The sequence below is a fragment of the Temnothorax americanus genome, unplaced genomic scaffold (genome assembly GCF_048541705.1).
Source record: "Temnothorax americanus isolate GAGA-0224 unplaced genomic scaffold, ASM4854170v1 Scaffold3, whole genome shotgun sequence".
Taxonomy (NCBI): domain Eukaryota; kingdom Metazoa; phylum Arthropoda; class Insecta; order Hymenoptera; family Formicidae; genus Temnothorax; species Temnothorax americanus.
The window spans coordinates 8,906,266-8,932,158 of record NW_027509442.1 but is presented as its reverse complement, the minus strand read 5'-3'; the positions used below and the strand labels follow the sequence as shown (position 1 = coordinate 8,932,158).

The 25,893-nt window shown below is 38.0% G+C and overlaps 1 protein-coding gene across 4 annotated transcripts; it reads right to left on the bottom strand.

The window, feature by feature from the left end:
- Positions 1–885: 885 nt before the first annotated feature.
- Poe (E3 ubiquitin-protein ligase-like protein poe) lies at positions 886–25,843 on the bottom strand. Of its 4 annotated transcripts, none has more exons than XM_077411838.1 (40): positions 25,701–25,843; positions 25,411–25,508; positions 24,438–24,889; positions 23,752–24,276; positions 23,409–23,572; positions 22,855–23,092; positions 22,648–22,765; positions 21,622–21,779; positions 20,762–20,930; positions 20,399–20,625; positions 20,180–20,303; positions 19,725–19,951; positions 19,107–19,316; positions 14,296–18,804; positions 14,053–14,210; positions 13,793–13,936; positions 13,663–13,710; positions 13,067–13,268; positions 12,805–12,994; positions 12,350–12,733; positions 11,757–12,211; positions 11,524–11,637; positions 11,185–11,397; positions 9,669–9,845; positions 9,414–9,588; positions 9,182–9,332; positions 8,667–8,895; positions 8,434–8,583; positions 8,045–8,347; positions 7,724–7,950; positions 5,835–7,602; positions 5,598–5,759; positions 3,967–5,376; positions 3,497–3,892; positions 3,284–3,418; positions 2,859–3,200; positions 2,181–2,635; positions 1,709–2,033; positions 1,462–1,621; positions 886–1,295 (listed from the first exon to the last, which is right to left on the bottom strand). In XM_077411838.1, the coding sequence occupies exons 1-40, from the start codon at positions 25,820–25,822 to the stop codon at positions 1,231–1,233; spliced, it is 15,879 nt and encodes a 5,292-aa protein (XP_077267964.1). In that variant the 5' UTR covers positions 25,823–25,843; the 3' UTR covers positions 886–1,230. The 4 variants fall into 4 exon arrangements, with proteins under 4 accessions (XP_077267964.1, XP_077267965.1, XP_077267968.1 ...); XM_077411839.1 differs by having other exon boundaries at positions 13,663–13,695; XM_077411842.1 differs by lacking the exon at positions 11,185–11,397.
- Between the last annotated feature and the right edge of the window lie 50 nt (positions 25,844–25,893).

The following is a 25,893-nucleotide window of genomic DNA, read 5'->3' as shown; positions in this document are numbered from 1 at the left end:
GCCGTACACAACGATTCGTCAGTAAAATGCCGCCGCGAGCGGAATAGCTCTTTTCTTCTTTTCGACATAAGTCGCGTCCGATACGTAATAATTTAAGGATCTGCTATTTATCAATTTGTAAAAGTGCGTACCTATTTGTAAGCAAGTCACCGTCACACGACGGCATTTGTAGCTCATCATCTACCGTCGCTCTCTTGTAGATAACATCCTTATCGTTATTATTATCGCACTAGTATTATTATCATGCTATTGATACTATTATTTTCTTACTATTATTGTAAATGTGCAAATCGAATTTAACATGGACGTATTTGTGCAGCGTATATCCATCTCCAAGTTGAGCGAAAGCAAACTCGGCATTTTGATACTCTTTTTTCTACATACGATCGGTTCCACTGCCAAAAAATAATATCGCGCCGCGATGGCGAATTTAATAACTAATATTCGAGAGCGAAAACTTTGTTATAAAATGAAATTGTACGCGCAAAACCAATTTTTTGAGAAAACGGAGGCTATACAATGTAGACAATAGTGTTAACAATAGTATTATATATCTTAGCGGTAACGTCATTAATCATATAGAAATTAATAGCGAGCGAAGAAACATTTATACAAATGATCGTGCGTCGTCACTGATCGTACACCATTCCTACACAATGTATCGCGCGCGTAACAGTATTTGCTATTATATTAATGGTAGTAAACAGGAAAAACTGTTAGTACAAAATAGTATTTTAACGACTTTTTTTTAATCCCATTCCAATGATTTCCAATGATTGCTCTTAGGAAAAAAAATCATGAATCTAACGAAAAGAAACCATAAAAACGTGCACATTACCCACAGGATATTGATTATGGTGATAAATAATTTCAAAAAGATCAATATAATATATTTAAACACTTTTATTTAGTCGCACTTTATTAAAGCATAAGTTTTTTTTCCATATACACAACTGTCTACAAGTAAAGATTTATAGCAGCGATGAAGAATAATTTATAGTAATCTATATCTTTCATCACTATGTATAACGCAATGTTCACCCTGAACAGTTCCGTTCTGTGTCGAACATATATCACGTCGAATCAATTTTTAATTATTAGGACACAAAAAACCTCTCGATATAAAAGTTTTGAAAAGGATTATATTGATTGGGCGTGAGAAGAGAAAGGAAAATCGATTCGCCGGTAACAATAATGCAGTAAGCTACACAATGAGAATTTCCAGTATCTTCAAGCAAGGCGTCGCAGGACATCAGTAAAGTACAGAGTGGGATTCCTTATATCTTCTAATAAGCCTGCAATGTGAAATATTTACATCTTAATCAGATCGAACAAAGACGAATAATTGAAGAATTTAAACAAGAATGAAGTTGATAGTTTATACGAGAATCACTTAAGAAGAATCGTGAAAACTTTTCCGTTTGTTAATTAATGAGCTTTTCGATTTCTTATAAAACCTACCAACAATATCGCAAAACTCGTCGAATGATGCGCACGGTAATAATTCGTCGCGGTACGACGAAAGCACGCGTTCCGAGGCTTTTAGCATGGCTTCGTCATTGTGCCTGATGTATTCAGCCAGAACCGAAGGCCATTGGTCGTCGGATAAAACATTTACTTTCTGTAAGCGTAAACAGCATAATTTAGACGTAATACATGTAATTGTCGTATTGATATGCAATTAAAAATTATTGAAGTTACTCCCTACCTTGAAGAAGTTTACATAAATAGAATCCACTAGACCGAAGAAGATTAGAATGCTTTTGTAAATAGCGTAATCCTTGAGGCTTGGTTCCATAATGGTCTTCGTAGTGGCTGAAGGAGACACGTAACGTTGATGTGCGAGGACGAGTAATCGACTGAGGTGTGTAAGTCTATACGATTTCCAACGAGCGGGTGTAAGTAGAAGTAACGAAAGTGTGCACTGATACAATGGACCCTCCGCTTCATAACAGCTGTCGAGCCACGCCGAGCCTGACGGTACTTCGAGATAATTCATTAAAGCTTTATCCTCTCTGGTTGACGATCGCGTTCTGCAAAAACAAACACGAATTTGTAATATCGGCAATACAACTTTTGTATTAGCTTCCTACTGTTTTTATTTCCAGTTTTGTAATTGTCGAGTCTTCTTTCTCTTTATTACTTAACGTATTTCTAATATGTTATAAAAATATACTTACGTATTAACGACATACAGAGCCATGTGTATTAAATACGGCACTATGTGCATATTTGATTGGGGACCTCCACCACCGGTGTCCTCGTGGAAACTCTTTTCTTGAGCGAATCGCAGAAGAAGCAGCTTCAGATCATGAACGGTCGATGAGTAAGATATATCGCGGTGACTAGTGCATTCTTGCAGGTAGGTATTGTGCCTAGCTAAACAGCTGGCGAATGCAGACTCCGGAACCTGCGGGCCCCACAACGGCAGTAGTCCATTGCATTTCGTATTAGCGTTCTGTAACGCCGCGCTTTCCCATTCATCTCTGGCGCGCGCCAAACGTACTGCAGACATATGGCAGTCCACGTGGACCACGTTGAAATGTGTGACGGTCGTGTAGCCCACAGTTTTTCGTTGCTTTGTTTCAAATTCTTCTACGTTGCAGCGCTTTGTGAATGTATAAACGCCCAACACCTGTGATAAAACAACGATAAAAAAAAAAAGAACGTGATGAGATTAAATAAAGAAAATATACAAAAAAATATTTAACACTTCTAATAATATAAAATACATAATGCTAATATATTGTCGCTAACAGAAATCGATTCTAAATTTCCTAAAATACAACATTGAATGTCCACGTGCTCCCAAATTTAAGATACATAACGAAAAGGACAGAAGATAGAAGATATATTACCAGATTTGGTTTAAACTTGTATCCTTCGCGACAGATAACACAGATCAGTCCAGTCTCATCGCCCAGGTCTTCCATCTGTTGAAGAATCGTTCCGCTGGCGGTGACCTGGCCCTTATCATTCGTTTGCATACCAAGCGCGCCCAATTGTCTCTCACGCATCGCCATAGCTAAGCGTTTCTTCTCGCTACGCGTGTGCTGACGGGCTTCTTCAATAAGTTCGGCTACTCGTTTATTGGTGCATAACGCTTCCAACAAATTTTCCGCTAGTGAGCCAACGTGTTCGTTTGAAGACACTTGTTCCAGCCGATGAATGATGCTAATAGTTACTTGCGAGACTGTCAACTATAACAAAATAAAAGAACAACAAATTATTTCAACGTCATTTACTAATGAAAGAATTACGAAGATAGTATTATCTGCATTACCTGAGTCGGGTCATGATCTGTAGCTAATCCTGTGAGAAATCGTAGAATATACTTCAGAGCTGGTTTAGATATGAACTCCTTCAGCTCGTCGCTATCTGTGCGTAACAACGTGGGTTTAACGCATGGGGCGTGCACCTGCAAAAACATAAGAAAACATCCATTAAATTCATATATAACGTATTCATATTCTACTCGAATGGCTTTATTACTTACGGTAATATACTCAAAGGCATCTTTCACTATGCCCATGCTTATGATATAATCTTTCAGCGTATTACCAATGGCATTTCGTTCAATGCCTTGAGTGAGTATGCAGAACAATTCTAGCTTCTGCTCGTCCTCGGGCGTGTGTTCGAAATCGAACTTATAAAAGTTCAATACAGGTTTGAAGTAATCACACAGAAGTGCCATTTTCTCTTTATTGCCGTAAGTCAACGCCGCCAAGACTCTCGCGAGATGCGCGAGCACGCTAGCACTTTGCCTGACTGCCGTGGACTGTGTACACGACAAGAGTGCCTTGATATGCTCCGGACCACCGAGAGTGCGCGAAAATGCTTCGAATGCACTGAACGGTTGCGATGCCGCGTTCGTCAGTATTGTTTCCATAATCTAAAAACAACGTCAAACGTTCACGTGTTGCTCATAATGTGAAGTAAGAATATTTTCTTTGCCATTATACTTACGTCCAATAATTGCTCGGTAATTTTTGCTTGAGAATTTTCCGATTCTGTTGCGAGACAACGTTGGAGAACATCCAAAAATACAGTTACAGCTCCCAATTCGGGTTTGCTTAGAACCTCTTGGTTCTTCTTGACCTTCACGCATAATCTAAACAACTTCAATAGCACTTGAAGAAGAGGTCTTGCACGATTCACGTCGTGTATCGCCGCCAATCTATCCAACATAACTTGAAGACCGCCACAATCTGCTAATACATTTGCCATTTTATAAACTTCCTCGTTGTTCACCTCCTGCTCGCTATTGGCGTTCAAAGTTTCGACAAATTCTTCGGTTGCATCTCCAAGCAATCCACGCATACGATATATTACGCGCATGGCATCGCATTCGCCACCTTCCAACACCCAAATCTTTTTATAAACCTCTTTAACAGGAAGATCCAGACTGATAATTTTGTTATTAACGAGAAGTTCCATTCCGTTATCGTCCTCCAAAAGTGCAACTAACTCGCAATCTTGACAAATCTTATTTTTGACATCTCTCATAAGTGGACCAAGGCCAGGTTCTAAGCTGCTGTAAGGATTTCCTAACATTCTTCCTTGCAAGAAATCTTCCTGCTGTGGATCTTTCTCAAGCGTCAAGAAGAATTCTCCGATATCGTTTTCTTCCGGGTAGATAATCGAACACAATCTTTCAAATATGAACACTGGAGTACGAACATCTTGAGGATTCTGCTTGTGTATCGTTTCAACGCAAATTGCCATGAATGCCTTAGTTTCCTCTTCGGTACCGGTAGTCATTTCCTCTAAAAGTTCCAACAGCTTCTCCTGCGTATCATCGATCAGTCTAGTACGCTGAACAACTAGTCTCCTAAGTGAGAGATAACCGTTTAGCACCGCGCCGACTAGTCGGCCCTTATATTGCTGCTTGATATTCTCCTGTTCCAAGAAAGTCGCCAGAAGTTCCGTGAGCATCTTCAACGAGTATCCCTGAGCCAAATCGCTGGTCAACGTAGTCTCCTCTAGCCTGTGCAATTCCTCTATTTCTCGGGTCAAGAGTTCCGCTAATAAAGTCATTACACCGCGTATTGCCAGGAATTGCTTCCAAGGCGACTGTCTGATTAAGCTTTGATACAACGTGAGGAACTCGGTGCTGCTCTCGCCGGCGGTACGTAACTCTTCCAAGTAACACGTCAGCAAGACAAGAACCTCCTTTTTCCTCTCTATGCCTTGGCATAGGCTCTCGATCATGTTACAAGCGACTTGCCGTGCCAGACGAGAACTGGGATTAAAGAGAACTTCTTTCAACCAGGCACCGTCTGACAACCTCAGCGGTTGAACGCCTTGATGCCTCATGCAACGCTGATGCCACCTGTGCCCGTATTTTTCCATCAGATACAATACGCGAGCTTCCTCCTAAAAACAAAGAGTCACGAAGAGAAACAATAAGTCAAAATTGCTAGTTTTTTATTACTCTAAGTTTACTATTCTTGAAATTTTATTAGTCTAAAATTTCTAGCCTTCTATTATCTTTTCGTGATAAATATCACATATAATTGTAGAAGTATTACGACTTTTTAATTGTTTTATTTTTATTGACTCGAATGTTAATTTACTCGTTTTATTTTGCAACCAACCTTTTTAAGAGGTTTAGCTGTAGATGGTTCCGTTTTCTTAGCCGGTATGCGGCGAAGCCATTCGGAATACGAATGCTTGGGATCACCGCTGATCCATTTACCCACATCAATACTGACGTCTTCCGGTGGCTGTACAGTCGCCAGAGACTCGATAGTTTTATCCTGAAATCAAAATCATGTGAAAAAATATACATTATATACATTACAAAAGAGAGCTACGTTCGGTTGGACGCTTACTTTATTTTTCTTCGACACCGGTTGATCGGGCTTGATGAGACCTTGAAGAATTTTCAGACACGGCAATATGATACTTTCCATTACGACGGGACTTTTCGACTCTTTGCAAGCCATTAAAAATAGCTGCATTACGCATCGCAATTTCTGTTCCCAGCACGAGTCCTCCTTTTGCACGAGTGCCGCAAGAAGAGCCATTTCGTGTCGTACGGCGACCGAGAGATTAGGGGTGGCGACTCGTCCGCGAAGTGTCAGCGTGATTCGATTAGTTAGAAGCGAGCATATCTCTTTGGTCGACTGGGCGTTATCTCTCGTGACAAGGCACAGCAGCTGTCGCACGTCCTCTTGCATCTGTACCGTACCCTTTCGCAAGTTGTGCTCCACGAGCTCTTGTATTAGTCCTTGTTTGCACAAAACATCTCTGGCTACACTCTTGGTGGCTAATGCGCGCAACAGTATCAGGCAGTGCTCCGTTGCGGCGGACGCACATCCGTAACAGCGTCCAACCGGGGAAACTATTGTCTCGTCCTTCATGACGTCGTTCGCACTGGACGTACCGTAGAACGACTGCAAACTACCCTGGCCACGTTGATTTCTATCATACGCAACGAGCTCCCTGCGACAGGCTAGAACGCGTTGGATAATCTTGCTGAGCTCCTCGAAAGAAGTCTTGCACTCGCCGCAGTATCTTTGAGCAAGTAGTTGAATCGCTCTGTTCACCTGAGTACTGCCAGATACCTGTATACCATCTTCCAATCCTCGATCCAAACGATGCTCCGATATCTTAACGAGAAGCATTTCCAGTGTAGGTTTATTAGATATCAAAGTTTTATATACTCGATCCGCCTTCTCTAGTAGAGTATTGATGGTCGCCACTGTCTTCTTCCGATCGTCGTCGTTTTCTATGGGATCAACGGCACAGCACGGTCTGCCGGTCAGGGTGTAATCGAACTTAGCGTATTTGCAGAATCCGCACGCGTGACATAAGAACGGATCTTTCTCGTCGTAATTAATCGCTCGGCACTTGTGGCATTGGAACACGTTTTCGCCGCAGTTCGCGCATATGCCAGGATTCGCTGGCACGCTAGCGGAACATCGCGGGCACTGCAACGTCTCGGACGAGGCTTGTATGTTCTCGTAGAAATCGGCATACTCAATCATGAGATTGCAAGCTACTATCGGCAGCGGGAATTCCATCTTGACCTCCGTCTGCCCCTGGGCAAGCGTAATCTTCTTCGCCTTGTGCCACATAGCCGGTTTGTTCTTCAATTCTACGACAGCCTGCACTGACCGATTGTTGTAGTAAACGTTGATGGTACGTACCATCTTCGTTCTCTTCAGATCGCCTATACGGAGAGTGATGCGACTGATGGTGTGACTGCCGACTAGCTTCACGATCTGTGTCGTCGTTGTAAATTTGGAATCCACTTTAATCGACGACAGCTTGATCGTTGCCATTGGCACTTCGGGATTGTTGCATACGAGACAAGGTTCACTCTCCAAGTAATAGCCGTCCAATTCAACGAACTGTGCCAGATTAACGTAAAGATTCGCGTTAGGATGTCGCGCGAGTAACTGATTCTGCGCGTGTAAAACGGCAACCGCCTGCTCCATGTACGTGTGCATCTTCTTTCCAGCATGCGGCGTTTTCAAACAGAAGTAACCAAGTAAATCGACAAACTGTGCCGCCTTTCTGCCATAAGCTGGAACTAGAGGCCACAAACGCCATAGAAGATCTAGCAAGACTTCTTGATCTGTCGGTCCACAATTTCTAGAATAAAAAAAGTTTTTATATTTCTTATTGCACATAATATTTTATATTTACATCTATTTCACTTTCATTTTGTTCAATAATTAAGCAAACTTTTTGAATAATAAAATTGATAACTTACTTGTAAATTGCTAGTATAAGAGAATGTGCCTGCAAACGAACGTTCGTGTTGTTCGTTTCGAGGAGGAAGGTTTGTATAAACTTCATCAATAATGTGGGATGCACTTGCTTTTGAATTTGCTCGACTAGAGTCAAACATTGTGCCTCTTCGAATTTTGCCTCCGTATCAGAATCTTCCGATTTTTCACGTTCACGCCTCTCTTTCGTACCAGTTGTAGATTTCGATTCCTAATTTAAATTTATATAAATATTAACGTACATCGGAAAAAAATTTTCGTATAATAATTCGATTGTATAATTGAATATATTGCGGTATATTTACCTTTGTCTTAGAATCCTTCGCTTCTTTAGACTTATTATTTGAACAAATAGCGCATTGCAACAGCTGAAGCACTGTAGGGCTCACACCTTCGTCCAAGAGCGTCGATATGGCGAAGAGGTACGACAGAACTGTGTTCTGTTTTAAGCAGAATCGTTGCCAGTTTCCTGTGCGACTGGTAGCAATTTCCACGCAGCATTTGAGATGTTCGATCAATTCCACCAAGGAGTCGTACGGTAGATTGATGGAATGCGGACGAGCGTGCGGCGGATCGTAACCGCCGGTAGTACAACACTGTTGTACGGACTACGAACAAAAATTTAATAATTCAAGCTCAGTTTACAACACTATTTTTACTTAATAAAAAAGAGTATCAAATAATAAAATCACACCTGCACGTGAGATATGAGGGCGTGAAGATCCCGTAACTGTCTGTATTTCTCCTTATTACCGCATATGAAGAGCAGCAATTTACGCACTTGTCGTCTGACGAACGGCGTTTGATACGACATCATGTATTCACAAAGATAGAAATACCATGGCTGCACAAATTAAAAAGAAATAATTAATTGTCTATTTTTGCAAACAAGGAAAGAGCTATCATTAGAAAGCTATTGGCAATCACCTGTTCGAATGCAGGTTGCACCACAGTACTTTCCGCGTACTTGTGCACCTGATACGGCAACCGCAGTACCATTTCTGTCAATAATTGAGGATAGGGCTCAAATACGTCACCAGCATGGCCCTTAACATATTGCCGCAGAAAGAACGGTGACATATCCGGAGGTGATGTAGTAAGATGTTCCTTGAGTAATTGGCCTCCGATCATAGTACCGGACTCCTCTGTATTGGTGCTAATAAACAGAATATATTCATGAAATTAAGATAACGCCTAGCTCCCCATATGAAACTCGATAAACTCGTAATCGACGAATCCTCAATTTCGACCCTCGTCCCATGTATGCCTCGGTTTTATAAAATTCAGTTATATAAGAATTTGTGAGTAAAAAAGTATGGGATAAATAATCTCGAAAGATTTCGATAAGATTAAAATGATCGATAGTCGTGAAATATTGATGTCGTTACCACAAATAATACTATTGAGACTACTGAAACATGTCGAAGCTAAAATAAACTTACGTTTTCCAATAATCAAGTAAGGCCTGTAATAACGTTAGACAATAGTCGATAATACCAGCTTTGCTCAATATCGCAGCAGTAGTTTGTGACACAAAGTTTGGATTATCCGAGGGAGTCTTCGCGGCATATTTCGAGCGAGACATAAGAACGCCTGAGAAAATAATAAATCAATGATAATATGTACAACATATCGATATAAACCTATAATTGAGATAGATAATTATTCACTTACTTAGTAAGCGCATGATAACCAAATGAACTTCCCTCTTGTTGCTACGTTCGCATATGTTGTTTATATCAGGCTTGTCCATCTCCAACTCTTTCACGAGCATTTGCAACAAACGTTCTACGCACGCTTTGTCTCTTTCGTCTTGACCATCAAGATCAGCGGTCAACATTAACACAACCTGGTAGAAAATAAAAGCTTTAAGACTATCTTTCTATTTAATTTTCATGAAATACGACCAGTAATATTATAAAACAATACCTGCATAAATGGAATGGCGAGCACTCCTCGAACATTTATTAAATTAGGCACAAATTGCGTAAATCTGTCCAACAATAAAAGCCGTATAGCATGTAGTTTCACAGTAATCTCGCCAGTTGTGTCACTTTCCTGCTCAACGCCCTGTTCCTGCTCGGTACCTTCTTCTTGCTCAGTGGTCTATCATGATGACAAACAATCATTCATAAATATAAAACATTTTTGTATCACTCATTTGATTGATTTCACGATTTCTCATGTCAGAACTACTGGAATTCTATTGTCAACTTTAGACAGAACTGATAAAATAATAGATATGCATTAAAATGATACATTTTGAATGTATAAGAAAATGCAGATATGTACAAAGAAAATTTATTATTAATACATGTGCAATATGATTACTTAGTCATAAGCTTCTTGATAAAATGATAAATAATATGCTATTAGAGTCCCAAATAAAGCGACTTAAACTTCGAAGTCTCAATGGAGTGCGGTTTATTTTTTACTCGATAAAACTTTTATTACTTATTTCAAATAATTTTAGTTTCTATAATTATCTATCCAGTCATTAAAAAATCTTCAACTGTTATTTTATATACAAAGCCAATTGGGATATACATGTTAAATTCTATAATATATTCCATTCAGACTCCGATAATAAAACGGATTCAACGAAGTCTTATAGCACGTTATTAAAATGTTTAATAATGAAATATATTCAATCGTACACAATTTGATTTTTTTAAGTTATATTTCTGTGGCAGTGTGGGTTAAAGGCAACTTTTGAGAACGGAGGCTCAAAACTTTAATTATTAAGAATTTAATCAAATAAATGTAATATTAAAAGTGGACTTTATAAAACTTTTAGGTATATATATTTTTATGACTATAAGAAGAATAAATGCAATAAATTTCGTATGTGCATATGTTATGTATAGGTATGTTATGCATAAATTATGATATATTTTGGCTTTGATGATTTAACTATAAGGTCAATGACTATAATATATAATCTCTCTAAAAATTTTATGATTAATTTGTGATACATACACAATGATATAATAAAATCTTCAAATAAAAACTTGTGATTTGATGAAGCTTTCGACATACACATGTGGACAAAATCTAAAAATTTAAACATGCGAAAAGAAAAAATTCGGTCAATTTAAACTACCAGATTGGAATTAGAGATTTCATAAAATTTCAAAAAACTTCTTTTTTAAGATTGCTCATTAGAGATGAATTGTCAAGATATCAGAATCAACTAAATAGACTAAACCATCAGACTAATGTATCAGATGTATCAGATGTATCAACAACAATAAAAGATATCAGACAAAACAAAAAGAGAAAAATATTATATTATATATAGAAAAATGAAAATAATTTCTCTATGTAATAATATATTGATATGTCACGCGCGAAATACGTCCATCATGCGCTGTCGCTGTTTTTCCTGCTTTCAAGAACGTAAGTCTGCTATGTAAACTTGTACTACAGAGTACACGGAACTTACAGTGAAAGTTGTCGGTACATCTAGAGTATTAGTTTCAGAGCGTGGCGCTTGATTGACTCCAATTCCAATTGGAGGCATAGCATTGTCGGGAGCATTGTCTCCGTACGCGGAGCTCCTGCCAGAAACATTATGCTCCCCTGTCATGCTGTCAACGGCGCTGCCTCCGCTATCGCTCCCACCGCTCTCGCTACCCTTGCTACCACCACTACCACCCTAACATAAAATGTGTCCCAAGAGTTACTACGATATGTGCAAATACTAAGACTCTGTTGATCCACGTTCGCATACTTTCGGTGAATAATAGCCAAGGCAGAATACGTATGCTAAGATGTAACTCACTTGCTCAGCAGGAGATGTCCGAAGAGTACTACCATCAGTGGCAGCGGTTGATCCCTCATCGTCGGAACCACCCGCGGAAGCGGTCGTGTCAGAGTAATGTCCACCTTCTTGGGCCTAATTTAAAAAAAAATACCGAGTTCTCAATTATCAAATATAAAAAAATCTAAGTATCAAATAAAATCTGGACAGTACGTATGAAGACAATTTATGAATTTTATACGAAGAAACATTACCTGAGCAGCATTTGGCACTTGGACTAATCCCTGCGCCGCTAAATTTTGCAAACTTTGCAATGTGGAGCCGCTTAGATTCTGAAGACTTTGTATTCCCTGCAAATTAGGGAAGCCTTGCTGGAATCCTTGTCGCAGTGCTTGTAGATCAGCAGCTCCTTCGTGGTCTTGTAAACTCAGAGCTATCGCAAGTTCTACCATCGCTTCGTCATCAGCGTCTGGCGGCATATCGAGCAACTGCGGGAAATTACCCGCGCCGAGCAGCGCTTCTAATGGATGATTAACTACCCTCGCGGCGGCCGAATTTTGATTGCCTTCGGCGCCGAGCATGACCGCCACTCTGTCCACTGCCTCGACAGCTTCGATGTCAAACTGCTGTTCCACATCGCGCTCTACGGTATCTTGAGATGCCTGTGATGGAACGGACGCGGATTTTTCTTCAGTTTCAGCAACTACACCTACAAAAATACCAATAATAATCATGAAAAAACGTATGATAAAATATATAATCGATCCACTAAATCTTTATCCCAAATTATCTTGAAAAGTTATGCGTATAATTCTGAGACATTTCTAAGACGTTTTCATTTCTATACCTGGAGTACTGCAGTTGGGCGGACTCGGTATATATACTCTTCTGCGTCTGTATCTAGGCCTGAGCACTCTGATTATCGCATGTTTGGCGCTAAAACTGATGGTGGTATCTGAAGACAGTAACAACTGCAGATACAATTTGGCGGCTATCGTGGTATTATTTTCGACGTCGCATATCGTGAAAGCGTGAATTATTTCGACGATTGCGTGAACCGTTCCTTCGGTGTGCGTAAGTCCCGGCACGACTACGGGAGCAAGTGCCATATTCTTCGGATACGCCATATGCAAAGACCACAGTATCTCCATTAATTGTATAACCAGATGTTGATTTACATCGGCTTTCGTGCTCGAACGAGCTTCTAGACGATCTTTCTCGAAAACGGGTACTGGAAACAAATGATTTCAATTATCACATGTTTTTCACATGTTAACAACGTCAGTGATTTATAATACATACCGGTACTTTCGTCAATTGATTTATTCGCATATTGTTCAGCAAATTTCGCAAGATTATGCGGGCGGGAAACGGCAATAGCACGAACAATAAGTACAAGTCTGTAGAAGTTCTCCGCATCTATATCCGCAGAATCATTAGCTTCTCTCATTGATTTCAAAGACTCAAGTACATGTGATAACAATGCATGATCCTGAAAAACACGCAAAAAAATGTTAGAACACATATATAATTATTAAAATTATTAACAAATAATTGATCGTACCTTGTGAAGATGATAAGTCTGTTTAGTGCTGTGAAGAGCAGCTAACAAAGCTGTCGTATGCATTTGCACTGATGGTGGAGTTGGTAATATTAATAACCGTGATGCGACATCGATGGCTGTAGCTTTCAGTGAGCTTTTGTTGTCATCGTGCGAGGATAAGATAAATGAAGATTCCAAGACTTCAAGAACGCTGGATATCATCCTGTAATTAAAAACAATTTTTTAAATGTAATATTATTATTATATTTATATATGTATATTATATTTATTAGTAAAATTAAGATAGACATATGTTACATTTACTGATTAATATAAAGTATCTATTTTTATATAAATTGAATAATTAGTATATATATACAATTGGTGATACAAACACACAAAAATGAATCAATAGGAAATTTTAAATTGAACTTTTAATAAATCAGAATGCTTTCCCAATTTTATCAATCAAAGACAGTCAGAAACAAATTTTTCTTTCGTAAAAGCGGCCCCATTACTTATAAGTTGTTTATTATATATTATTAATTGGAGTGTAACACCAATATTGCCAAATCTACTCCTCTACTTTGTTTTTACAATAATAAAATTATCCTTACCTTTCCATGTTAACCGAACTATCCTTTGCCGTTCTGATACAATATATGCTTGGATTAAAGAATACTTTCTTTATCAAATAATTAACTTATTTTATGTACTTCATATATATAAAAAAATCTATAAACGTACTTGTTGATTGAAGACAACGGTGCAGAAACGATAGTATTGTCGGTTTCGTTATTGACTGTCGTCACTGGTGCCGATGTTGGTGGACAAGATTGAATTTCTTCTATTTCTTCAGGCCATCCAAATGCATCCTTGGTTTTACCATATCTTAATAAAAGGCAAAAAATCTAGTATAACTAATAGCAAGATTTACATTTATCTATATAAAATATTTTATGTTTTTGTTTTTAAAGAAGATACATTTGATGATATTGTAGTCTTACATTTTGATAGAATCAACCATGATGACACCCTCTTGATCTTGAGATGGTCCAAAAGTGATTGTCAATTTTTTATCAGCTTGGAGACTTTCTTCCCTCGTTAAAGGTATGTCAAACCACCGGCTCCTAGTTAGCGTAGTCCGAATACTTCTACCAAATACCTTTACAAATACAATAATTAAAGTTAATTAAATTAAAAAAAACAAAAGTCTTCACACATACTGCAATAGACATATTTCAACTCACCTCGACGTACAGAGGTGCTTTTTGAATATCTTGATTGCCGAAGAGAACTCTTATTCCCGTCATTACTAAAATCACGTCGTTGTTCGTAACTTCCACATTGAAGCCCATAGATTTCGTGGAAACCACGTACATTCCGGTGGTGTTTAAACGATGCTTGATCTGCGCGACATTATAGATCTGCAGTAGATCGTTACCGCCGAACTCGACATCGTTCATCACTTGACAATGTTCGAAGAAGTCAATGGGAAATGTGATAGATCCTGATGGTTTTCCCATTTTATTAGCTTTCTTCTTCCGCGTCGGTTTGATGCCGGAAGTAGTGCTAATCGGCTGCACAGTGGACGACATCCAAAATCCGGTTTGCTCCATACCGGCCATGTAGATCCTCAAGCTTCCGTCTTCGCACAATAGTATCAGAGTCGTGCGGTGCTCGGCGTTCGAACTGGGATGTCGAATCGCGACCATGTCCATGATCTTTGCTTTCGCGGGCATAATTTTGATCTCCTGTATCATGATTGTATCAGGCTTAATCATCAATATCACTGGATTATTACTAGTCTGCAAGATAGAGCAGACCAATCCAGGATGATTCGCCACCTCGCTCCATTGGCACAACGGTTGCGGCTGGTTATTGTTGGATTTATTACCGTTCGTTTTGTTACTGGCGAGATTAATTTGAAATACCACCGTAATGTCAGAGTCCATATGCTTCAGCGGCGCTATGAAACTCTTGCCGCAAACATAACTGAAGAATAGCAACTGCAAAGCGTGAGAATAGTAAATGGAAACACCTCCACCACCTACTTGACCAGTGTCTTTTATTTCCGGATGATAAACGTCTAGCGTGTTTGTCACGTAGAAAGCACCGTGCTTGGCTTGGCTCTCCTCATCCATTACTTGACTGTAGATATATCCGGCAGATGACATAAGTAACATGTGGAACGTACCGTCTTCTGCATGCATGAAAGTGCAATCTCTTATCTTTCCCGTCGGTACAAGGAAATAGTATTGCGGACTTAAGGCGTCCTTTCCCAAGTCGTAAATTTTTACGAAGTCGGCGGTGACTAACGCCAACTGCGTCTGTGCGCCAGGAAGCCACAGCGCCTTAATAATGAAGTTCCCGCTTTCGAGCTGTGGATGTAATACCAGATGATCGGACACCGTTCCGGAACTGTTGAATGTAAGCACGTGACAATCCTTGAAGCCACAAACGGCTAAGAAATCCTCGTTCCATTGATTTCCAGTGACCGAGAGGACGGTGAAGGGTACCGGTGCCGATGCGAGCCTCGTCAGAGTTAATTTTCTTTTAGAGGAATCAGCTTGCTTCAATAATGCGCTAAGTTGCAGCACGGTTATCTTGCCCTTCTCGTGCGAGACAGCTAAGTGCTGTCGCTTACCATGCGGAGATGACAGGCAACACATGGCGACACGTCGTATCATATGAGCGGACAGTAACTGTCTGATCGTTTGACCCTGATCTCCCGAATAATTCATTCTAACGTTTTCAAACGCGCCCTCCTGGGATCCCAAGGTTGGCAACATAAGCTGATCCGTATGCTCAAACTTCTTGTCAAGTGTGTGTAAGCGTTTAAGTGCCAATTGGGCTCGCGCGTGACAACCAACCGGTGAATATCGTTGGCAAGACGAATCCACCGCGGGTACCAACACGCGCATCAAGTCCACCAATGAAGATACCAATCCACTCTTCGACAGTTGAGAATATATCCAATCCTTAGACGATTCTAATTGCTTCGCTAAATACGTTTGTCTTTGAGTGTCGCGTCCACTTCTCTCATGCTTGTCGTACAAATGCACAGGGCTGGATGCTCTTCGACGCAAGCTACTCGTGAGAAGCAGGTTGCTTTCCGCGGGTGCGCCAGCATTGTTGTACGGCATGTTACTGCCTACTTGATGTTCCGAACTCTGCGGGCTACGCTTCGTCAGCGCTTGGCACGATCCATCGTCCTTGGCACCACAGTCGCAGAAGAAATTTCCATATTTGGCGTACGTAACATCGTGACCACGATGACAGACTCGTGCGCATACCGTGCAAACTCCGACTCCATCGACCATGTTACACGTATGACAGTGGTACCAATGCTGATTCATAAACTCCTTTTGCGTGATCGTGAAAGTGCACAGTTTGTTACAGAGACTATCCTCGTCCGAATCTTCAGCCGCGCTATCATCATCGTCATGCGGAATTTCATCCACCCAATCGCTATCGTTCACGTCGTTATTCGGCACAGCACCCTCCCACGGTGGGCTAATGGCTCGATCTTGGGGTTGCGCCTGCTGCGGACAAATCGCGCCCACTATGTCGGCTATGTAGTTCAATATACAGCAATCCGCTTCAATGTACGGCGATGGCTTGTCGAAGGACTGCGGATCCTTGTTCATTATCTGCTTCTTGCAGAGCTCGACCCATTCAATTGCAGCTTTGAACAGCAATGTGTGTCCTTTTTCTAGTCCAGCGTCAGCTAGTGTAGACATAATGTGCATTAAGTGTACAAACCGATTGCCTTCGATGGTAGGAGATAGAATATGGTACGTCAATGGTATGAGAACTTGAAGAATTTTTATCGAGACGTTCGCACTAAAATTGCTTTTATCTTTCACTATGTAATTTGTAAGTGCCCGCAAGAAACGACTGTTCTCATGAATTGTAAGCTGCTCGTCGTTACTAGTTATTACAGGCTGATTGCTGGAATTATCGGAAATTGCCCATTGAGCTTGTTCGTTATTAGATGCGTTATTTCTTTCATCTGGCTTCTGACTATCCTCTGATGTGCCGGAAACAGTTACCAATGTATTCGCAGTGCCAGCTGTGGGCGTTGGTATATTCGTTGTAGAAATAGTCGCCGGTACGTTTGTTACTCCCAATATAACGTGTCTTAACCACGTTTGTAGTTTCTCATCTTCAACATTGGCAAAACTAGCCACCGAATTGCAGAGACGATCAAGGGATCCGTCACCCGGTTTCTCAGTCGTTCTGAATAACGCGCTGAAAAACTGGAAAACGTACGTGCTAAACTGCGGCGAAGCTTGAGGTGACGTTATAGACAGTAAGATGGACACAAGACTACGATTTGAATCGGGCGCGAAGAACAAGTCTAAAGCTTTACATCCAAGAGGCTTTTCCAATAATCGCTCCCAATATTTTATACACTGATCCAAGATATCCTCATCAATAACAACTTTAATAGATCCATCTGTATTATCGGTGTATTCGATTATCAGATTGTAAGTATGATTTAGCACAAACAAATGTTCTCGCAAGAGCCGCGCCTCATTATCATTATCCTGTCCTAATAATTTAGTCAGAGTGTTGGTAGCCATCTCTCGTAGATAGTCAGTACGAGCATCCATTGACAACAAAATGAGAATATCCACGGCTTGAGAATGTACGTCGGATTGTGGTTCCGGGGCTGTTGCAGAAGTGATGTATTCCATCATAAATGAGACCAAGCAATACAGCAAATTCTTCAATGACGGATTAATAGAGAAAGTTGGATGTTCAGATAAGGAACTGACGTGATAATTCACCGTAGTAAAAATGTAACTCTCTGCTGGTATTATATCGTTTGCATATGTATTCCAAGGCACAGGAGCAAACGCGATACTCTTCCACTTGTCCAGAGCGGATTTAACGCAACTCGGTAAAAATGAAACTAATGACGATTCCGTTTCCCAATTTGCACCTGCCATTGATAAAATGTTGTCTAGAATCAAATAATCCCGCATACCATATTTCCTATGTTCTTCGACAGATTCAAACGTATGGTACAATATGTTAGATCGGCATGATAATAGAATAGCATCTGTCAACGATAAAATATGCGGTAGGATCTCGATTATCATTTTAGTCCTGTTTGAAGGCGTGGAATCCGCATTCTGCGTACTCTTGGAAGTTTCAATATTCTCAGTAGAGTTTTTCGATATACTTTCATCCATAAGAACTTGCAGCTTTCCTACAACTGCAGCCAGTATACATAACGAACCAAGTTTTGGCAATGATGCTTTTGGCATTATTTTGTCAGTAGCATTATATTCGGGTTTAAGCGAAATGATACAATTCTTTGCGAGAGTAACATCATATTTAAGAGAGTTTACAGTGGATGATACTGTTTTTAACAAATTTTCCGCATACTGCGTATACATTCCTTGCTTCACTAAACAGTCTTTCATCCAACCGGTAAAAGTTTTATACGCAGCTCTGGGCCCCCATATCAACGAATGAAGCAGCATAGGTCCAGCTGGTATCTCCTCACCAAGAGCCAGTTTATTCATATAAGGAGTTGAGGGAGGCAACATCAATAACAGTTCCCAACATATTGAGAAGCAATACTGAATTGCACATAGTCCAGTAAATGTAATTTTTTCCTTATTATCAGCACTGCCTTTTCTGTGCATATCAGTTTGATTGAGCACGTTTAGGATATCGATCAATGCATCAACCAAGAGAGGATATTTCATTTTATCTGGAGTGCCCAAAATAAAGTTGCAGGCCTGTAAAGCATAATAAATATTAAATATTTTACATTATATAAAATTTTGCAAGACTACTTAGATAAAAGATTTCAACTCGTTATACATAGAATATAATCACAAAAGTTAAATATTTGAAAGAAAATTTTACTATATAAATTAATTAGATTTTTATTATCGTAAAAATTATTAAAAGAAGCGCATAAAAACTTTTGGTTGTGAATTAAAATAGATAAATATTGGTAAATATAATTTTAATCAAAAAGTATTTCTATAAAACATCGTGTTTCTTCTACAATAATTAATCCACATGCAAAACGTACCAATCCATCCAACTTCGGTGCGTCCTGGTTATTAAAATCTGTTCTTGATAAATTATAAAAACGTGGTTTCATTGAGAATTCATCTTGTGAACCATATTTACGGTAATTATCTTCTATTTCTACCCATGGAGTGAAAGCCCTGGCAGTCTGTTTATTTCCCTCTTTCGTATCGCATACTAAACTTGTCGCAGAAAATAGATTCCATTGTACCTGTATAAAAAAAAAAAAAAGATGAACATATATATATATAAATAATTATTACTTTAAAGAAATTAAAATAATTAATTGTAATTAATATAATAAATATGTACAAGATGTTTACTACCACTCAGGCGGTACTTTTGCACTGGTGGCCCTGGTATCTTGCATCACAATGAGATTACATTGAGATAATAATTTTTCTTTAGCATTTAATAAATTTGTGTCATTACCAAATCATAATAAAATATTGCAGATGGTAAATTACTAAATAAAATAAGTTAAAATGTGTGTTAAATATTTTAACTTATTTTTTATAATAATTTACTTTGCAATATAAAGTAACGACAATCGACATATATATAATGCAGTTCATAGAATTGATATACAAATATAGTAATAGAATATATAATGTCTTACTTGTTCGAGCAATACCGGATGCGCATCATACAGATGCTTCATCATGTATTCAAGTAATAATAATAGCCGCGATAAGTGCAACAATTGAGAATCTTTCATTGGCGTTTTGACTGCTTCGCTGCAACGCACTGCACCACTTCCAGTTACAAGTAATACAGATTTCTTTTGCATTAAATTCAGAGAATGAAATAGGAAAAGAACCAACTGGGCATGTTCGACGTTTAAATCTGCAAACATATATTAATAATTAATGTTCTAGCAATAAATAAAATATTTTAAATATTACATATATTAAAAAATTTAGCTACATTAAAACAATTACGTATATCGAAGAAACGAATACATAAATAAGCACACATAAATGAGCCAACTAATGTAATAAAGAAAAAATTATATTATAGCTTTAAAAAACATGTATATATAAAATCGTTTGAGATAACGTTGCTATATTCTACCTTCATTTTCAGCTTCATATGTTGTTTGAGGATTGCATACATTCTCAACCATAGTTGTTACTAACCGATGCCATATACTTATACACGCAGCTTCTCTTTCTAATTGCGGTTTCAACAGCAACACCTAATTATAAAAAAAATATATAATATATGCTAGAAATTAGGTATTGATTATCCTAAAGAATTTTAATACAACTCCAGCGTCATTAAATAACGCACTTGTGCCAGTACGCTGAGAGTTCGTGGATACACTTGAAGAGGCCACGTGGTAGAGCTACTGCTTTCTGTAGACCAAGGACTCACTCCCAAATGTTGAAGCAAAGTATTTTGCAGAGATTCACTTAGTGTATTCCATGCGAGTAAGTTGTGAGTGTAACGACTTAAGGCTTGAGAAAATTCCGAATACATAGCGCCCAACGTAGCACCATAAAATGCAGAAATTGTGCCTAAAAGTGCAACTTTGTATTACAATACTATGCTTTTAATACAAAATGCAAAAAAAAATTAAAATGTAATATGAAGTGTAAAAGCAAATGTTGAAATATAAAAGATACCAAAAATATAGTAACTATATAAATTTACCTGTTTCTGTTCTAGCTGTTTCGTGATCTAGATCTCTTATAATTGCCGCCAATATTACCATTTGTTGCTCAACTAAGCCATTAACCACATATTCACGAACGTACGTACTTCTGCTACCAATTAAGTGCTTATTCATAAATTGAAATATTTTTGTTGCAAGTGAAATGTACTGTAAGGAAAAAAGAAAATCAATAATTAACTCATTTGCTACAAAATTTACATCAATTATAAATATTAATATCTAACATATGTATGCAAATACATAAATAACATATCCATATTAATCAAAAAATGTATATTGGACTCTCGAAATTACAAAAAACTGATAAAGGATGGCTATGAGAGTCAGACGCAGTTATCGGTGCGTAAAAGATCCAATTCACTTATTTATTCAACAGTGTATATATTCGTACGTTTCGGCTCGGGATTGAGCCATCTTCAGCGAGGTGTACAAAAAAAATTACAAATTAATAATTGCTCCCATTCTCCCCTCTTGTTCGGCGAGTTTCAAGATTGGAAGATCCAAATTGAATTACAGAAAACAATTTTTACAGACATTAATTTGATAGTCAATGTCGTTTTTGGATCTTTCAATCTTGAAACTCACCGAACAAGAGGGGAGAATGGGAGCAATTATTAATTTGTAATTTTTGTTTGTACACCTCGCTGAAAATGGCTCAATCCCGATCCGAAACATACAAATATATACACTGTTGAATAAATAAGTGAATTGGATCTTTTACGCGTCTGACTCTCATAGCCATCCTTTATCAGTATATCCATATTAGATATTTATATTATCTTTTATGTCAAAATATTTTTATAAATTTTAGAAAATAATTATAATTATAGAAACATACACCATGGGGCTCTCGATTATCAGGAACAATGGTGGTAATGGTAGTGCGTTCCGCACTTGCTTCGTTATTTGTTTCTTTATTAGCATTTGTTGAAGTCTCGTCCGATGGAGCAATAGTTTCCTCAAACCATAATCCTAAAATAGGTTCGCTGTCCTCCTCTGCCGACATAATAGTTTGTTCTATACATATAGCGCATACATATCAGTATACTAATCAAATTACCAATATGTATACAAAATATTTCTTAAAGAGGGCCCACTAATTACTTAACGCTATTCCTAATTAAAAGTTGGATCGGAGTCTTAAATCATTTTTTTTTTCTATAATGCTTAATAAAATAATTATTAAATAAGGTCAATCCAATCAGTGCTGTCCTAGCCGGACGTACGTCAGTGAGCCCTGCATCTGGTAGTATGTATGAACACACACTGTCAGGCACGTATATTACTGATATACGCCCGGCTAAAGAATGGCACTAATTGGATTAACTTTATCAATAATTAATGCTTTATTAAGCATTATAAAAAAAATGGTTCAAGACTTTCCGATTCAACTTTTGATAAAGAATAGCGCTGCATAATTAGCACTCTTTAAAAAAAAAACACCTTGTATATTAATGTAAGCATCTTGAAGCTGCATCCAAGTGTATATATTGCGTACAATATACATTTACACAAACTACTTCAAAATTAATTTGCACACATCGACTATAGCATGTATTAATATTCAGAAAATTCAGAAAATTAACGTAATTTTTTTTATGTGTATTCCATAAAATAAAACAATAGAACACATTAAATAGCATCTATATATTTTAAGCATTTCTGTTACTGGCAATGATAAAAGAAAAATTACATAAAAAAATAAAGACTATTTTAATTTGTGTGGCATGTATATAAATTATTATATAAATTCTAAATATATATCTCTTATGACCTCATTTTACTATTAAAAAACAATTTATATACTGAGCGTATATAAAAAAAAAAATGTAGTACATTATATTAAATAAATTTAAAATATTACCCTCATCGGTGGAGTTCTCCGAGCAACTCAAAAGATCTTCATAGTACGTAGTAGAATCAGACTGACTCAATGCATCTCCTTCTAAAGGATGTTTTTGTACTCTTTTCAATGTACATGCCTGCAGTAAATAAAATATACATCAAAAATAAAATATCACATTATCAGTGTTTTAATATTAGTACAAATGCGTATAAAATAATCCAATACCTTTCTGTAACTAATAGTAGCTAGATAAAATAGCAGATGATTCAATGGCACTGCTTGTAAGAACGTTACTGCTCTTTGCAATGCTGTAGCGGTAGACAAGATATCCAGCGGCGCTGGTTCAGGAACTGCCACAACCACATCGGAATTGGCTTCAATCGATACATCTTCCAGAAGCGCGCTCATTAAATTCAGTGCATGTGATGCTAATGCCACTGATAATACGCCAAATCCTTGTTGCCTAATTATATAAAAATATGTTACATTATTAAAATAAGACGCCCGCTGGCTATTAAAATTGCAACATTGGAAAAAAATGTCATATTTGAACAAAATTTGCAGAATGAATAAATCACGATAGAATATGAAAATGATTATGAGCATGGCACATATGGAAATAATCATGATCTAATGTCATGTATCACGTGATATCTTGACGTTACAATTTTAATGGCCAGGACCATACAAAAAAAATACAAAACGTAATTTCAGGATAGTCTTTGCAATTAAACTTCAAAGTAAGATATGATAATATGTATAAAAGATGTAATAATTACACTTTCATAAGATTTACACGTCCACTTCCATCACGAGCTTTACTTGGTGATTTTCCCTTTTCTTCTTTTCCTTTATCTGCAGCACTAAAACTGCTCACAGTTAATTGCGCTTGCAATCCAGCGACTAGAAGCCATACTCCAATAAGTAAATGATTTTGCAGAATCTGGTATAAGTAAAAAAAGGTATAATTACATAGCTATAAGTTCAATAGATATTAAAAATTGATATTAAAATTATAAAATAATGAATTAATGTAAATACTCAAAATTATAATATTATAAAGTAAACAAAATATAATTTTTGCAATATCATAGAGAAAGAAATCTCGTAGAAATTACTCACATGTCCTCCTGCACGCGTGCTATTTTTAATAACATTTGATACTTGGCCAAATATTTCTAAACTCTTCTCAACAACCGTAATTGCTAAAGTATCGTACTCTTCATCAGTAGTTTTTGCATTCTGATTGGTTTGACTATTTGCCGCAGTATTTGTACTACATTTAGGTGATACTGCATTTGTTATCCCAACTATGCTTGACGCCGTTGCATTCGCGATTGAACAGTACAGACAAGACATAGTCAGCAGCGACAATTTTTCCAACTTTTGTGGTGTCAAAGGTTCAAGTATCGGGAGTGATATAACATTATTTACAATATTAATATCACTAACGACAGAGTGTAAACTGTGCCTTATTGTATGCGCTTCCGAGGCATTCGCTGGTAAGCTGAATCCTTTTTTAGATAAATAAGCTTGATACTTTCTGGTATAACGTGACAAGTGCAGGAGATTTAAACACATATCCAACAACGTATCTCCTGCTCCCATATTCTGCAATGTGCTTATGTTGTTTGCGATAAACATCATCTGTAACATAATAAATCATTGCTCTTTTAGTTTTAAATTCATTCATTCCACAAGTAATGACCATCAAAAATGTCAAATTTATCAAAAATAATGTAGTTATAAAGCAAAGAAAATATATCTTGCTTATCGTTAGTCACAAAGAAACATTTATATTTACAAACCTTAGTGTCGGAATGTGTCTCGCCTGCAGCGGCATTAGTATTTTTGTTCGTACTATCCATAGAACTTTCATTAGTGAGAATTGAAGCTGATAAAAAATCTTGCAACGGCATTGTCAACTGCTCGAGAATACTGGTGGACAAGTCGCACCGAGACCGCATAGATTCTTTGACAGATTGCTGAGCGGACTCCTTTTCTTTTCCACCTGACAAAACTGTTACGTAAGGCGGTACTTTCGAATTTTTTATTACAGAAACAAGAGCAATTTCTTCCGCAGACGTAAGTAAAGATTGTCCTGTGCATAGCGCACGTATCGGGAGTAGTAACTGCTTCGTAGTCAAAACCGTCGATGCGGTATCTCCAGATTGCGCTTGTTGTTGCGGCAACTTGTCCACAAGATAAGTAAGCAGCACTTTGCATGCTTGACAAACAATAGGTATTTGACTTTTGGCAACTGAAAAGGACGTTTTGTAAGATTAGATATGTATTTATACCCAACATACATAAACAAGCCTATATATTGAAACTCTCAAGTATTTCGAATTATTTCAAGTTATTTCTTCAAGATCGTCTTAGGAGACATATAAAGCGAAGAAAAACAGAAAAAGAGAAAAGAAAAATAAAACACTCTTAGATCTCTTAGGTAAAATACTTAAGTAACTCACCTAAAATATCTATGAATATTTTACCCAAGTTTTATTTAACGTTATTTATCCAATAATATTATGCCTAATTGTAAGTTATTAAGTGTTTTATCAGCTAAATATATTTTATCTACTCGTAAAAACAAATACTCCACAAATAAAAGTATCTGTATTCTTCTTTTCTATTTTTATTTATACGTCTCTCACGGCAGTCTTGGAATAACAAAATAATTGGGAGCACTTCAGAATTTTAAATAAATGTACATGTATGTTTAAAATAAAAACATTTTCTGGCATAGTCATTCGCACGCGGATGCGCGCTGTTACTTACACGTATTTGCGCAACCGCTAATACAATCCGCCGACAAGGCAGCGACCGCCGTGTAAAAAGTATCGTATTGATCCTCGTGGGAGACAAATTTGTTTTCGCTGCAAGAAAACAGAAGCAAAGAGGACGGGTGTTAGTGCCGGACGTAATAAAAGGTCGGATTGAATTCGGATCCGCGGTGACAGGCGGACTACCATTTCTGTTCCGCCGAAGGGGAACGTGCTTTTTTTGCGCCGAGAGGAGCGCGGTTAATAAACACGGCCGCGCCGGGATCCGCGACGAATCGCACCTACCTTTTAACGATGCTCTTTACGAGATCGACAACGTCATTTTTATTAAACGAACGCGGCGATATTCCCAATATCGGCTTCATCACCGTGGGCCACTCATCGTGACCACCACTCTTCGCCGCCATTTTCGATACTGAACAATACTTGGAAAGCTTCGTTAAGTTTTCGTTCTCATCCTCTGTATTATGCCGCCGAC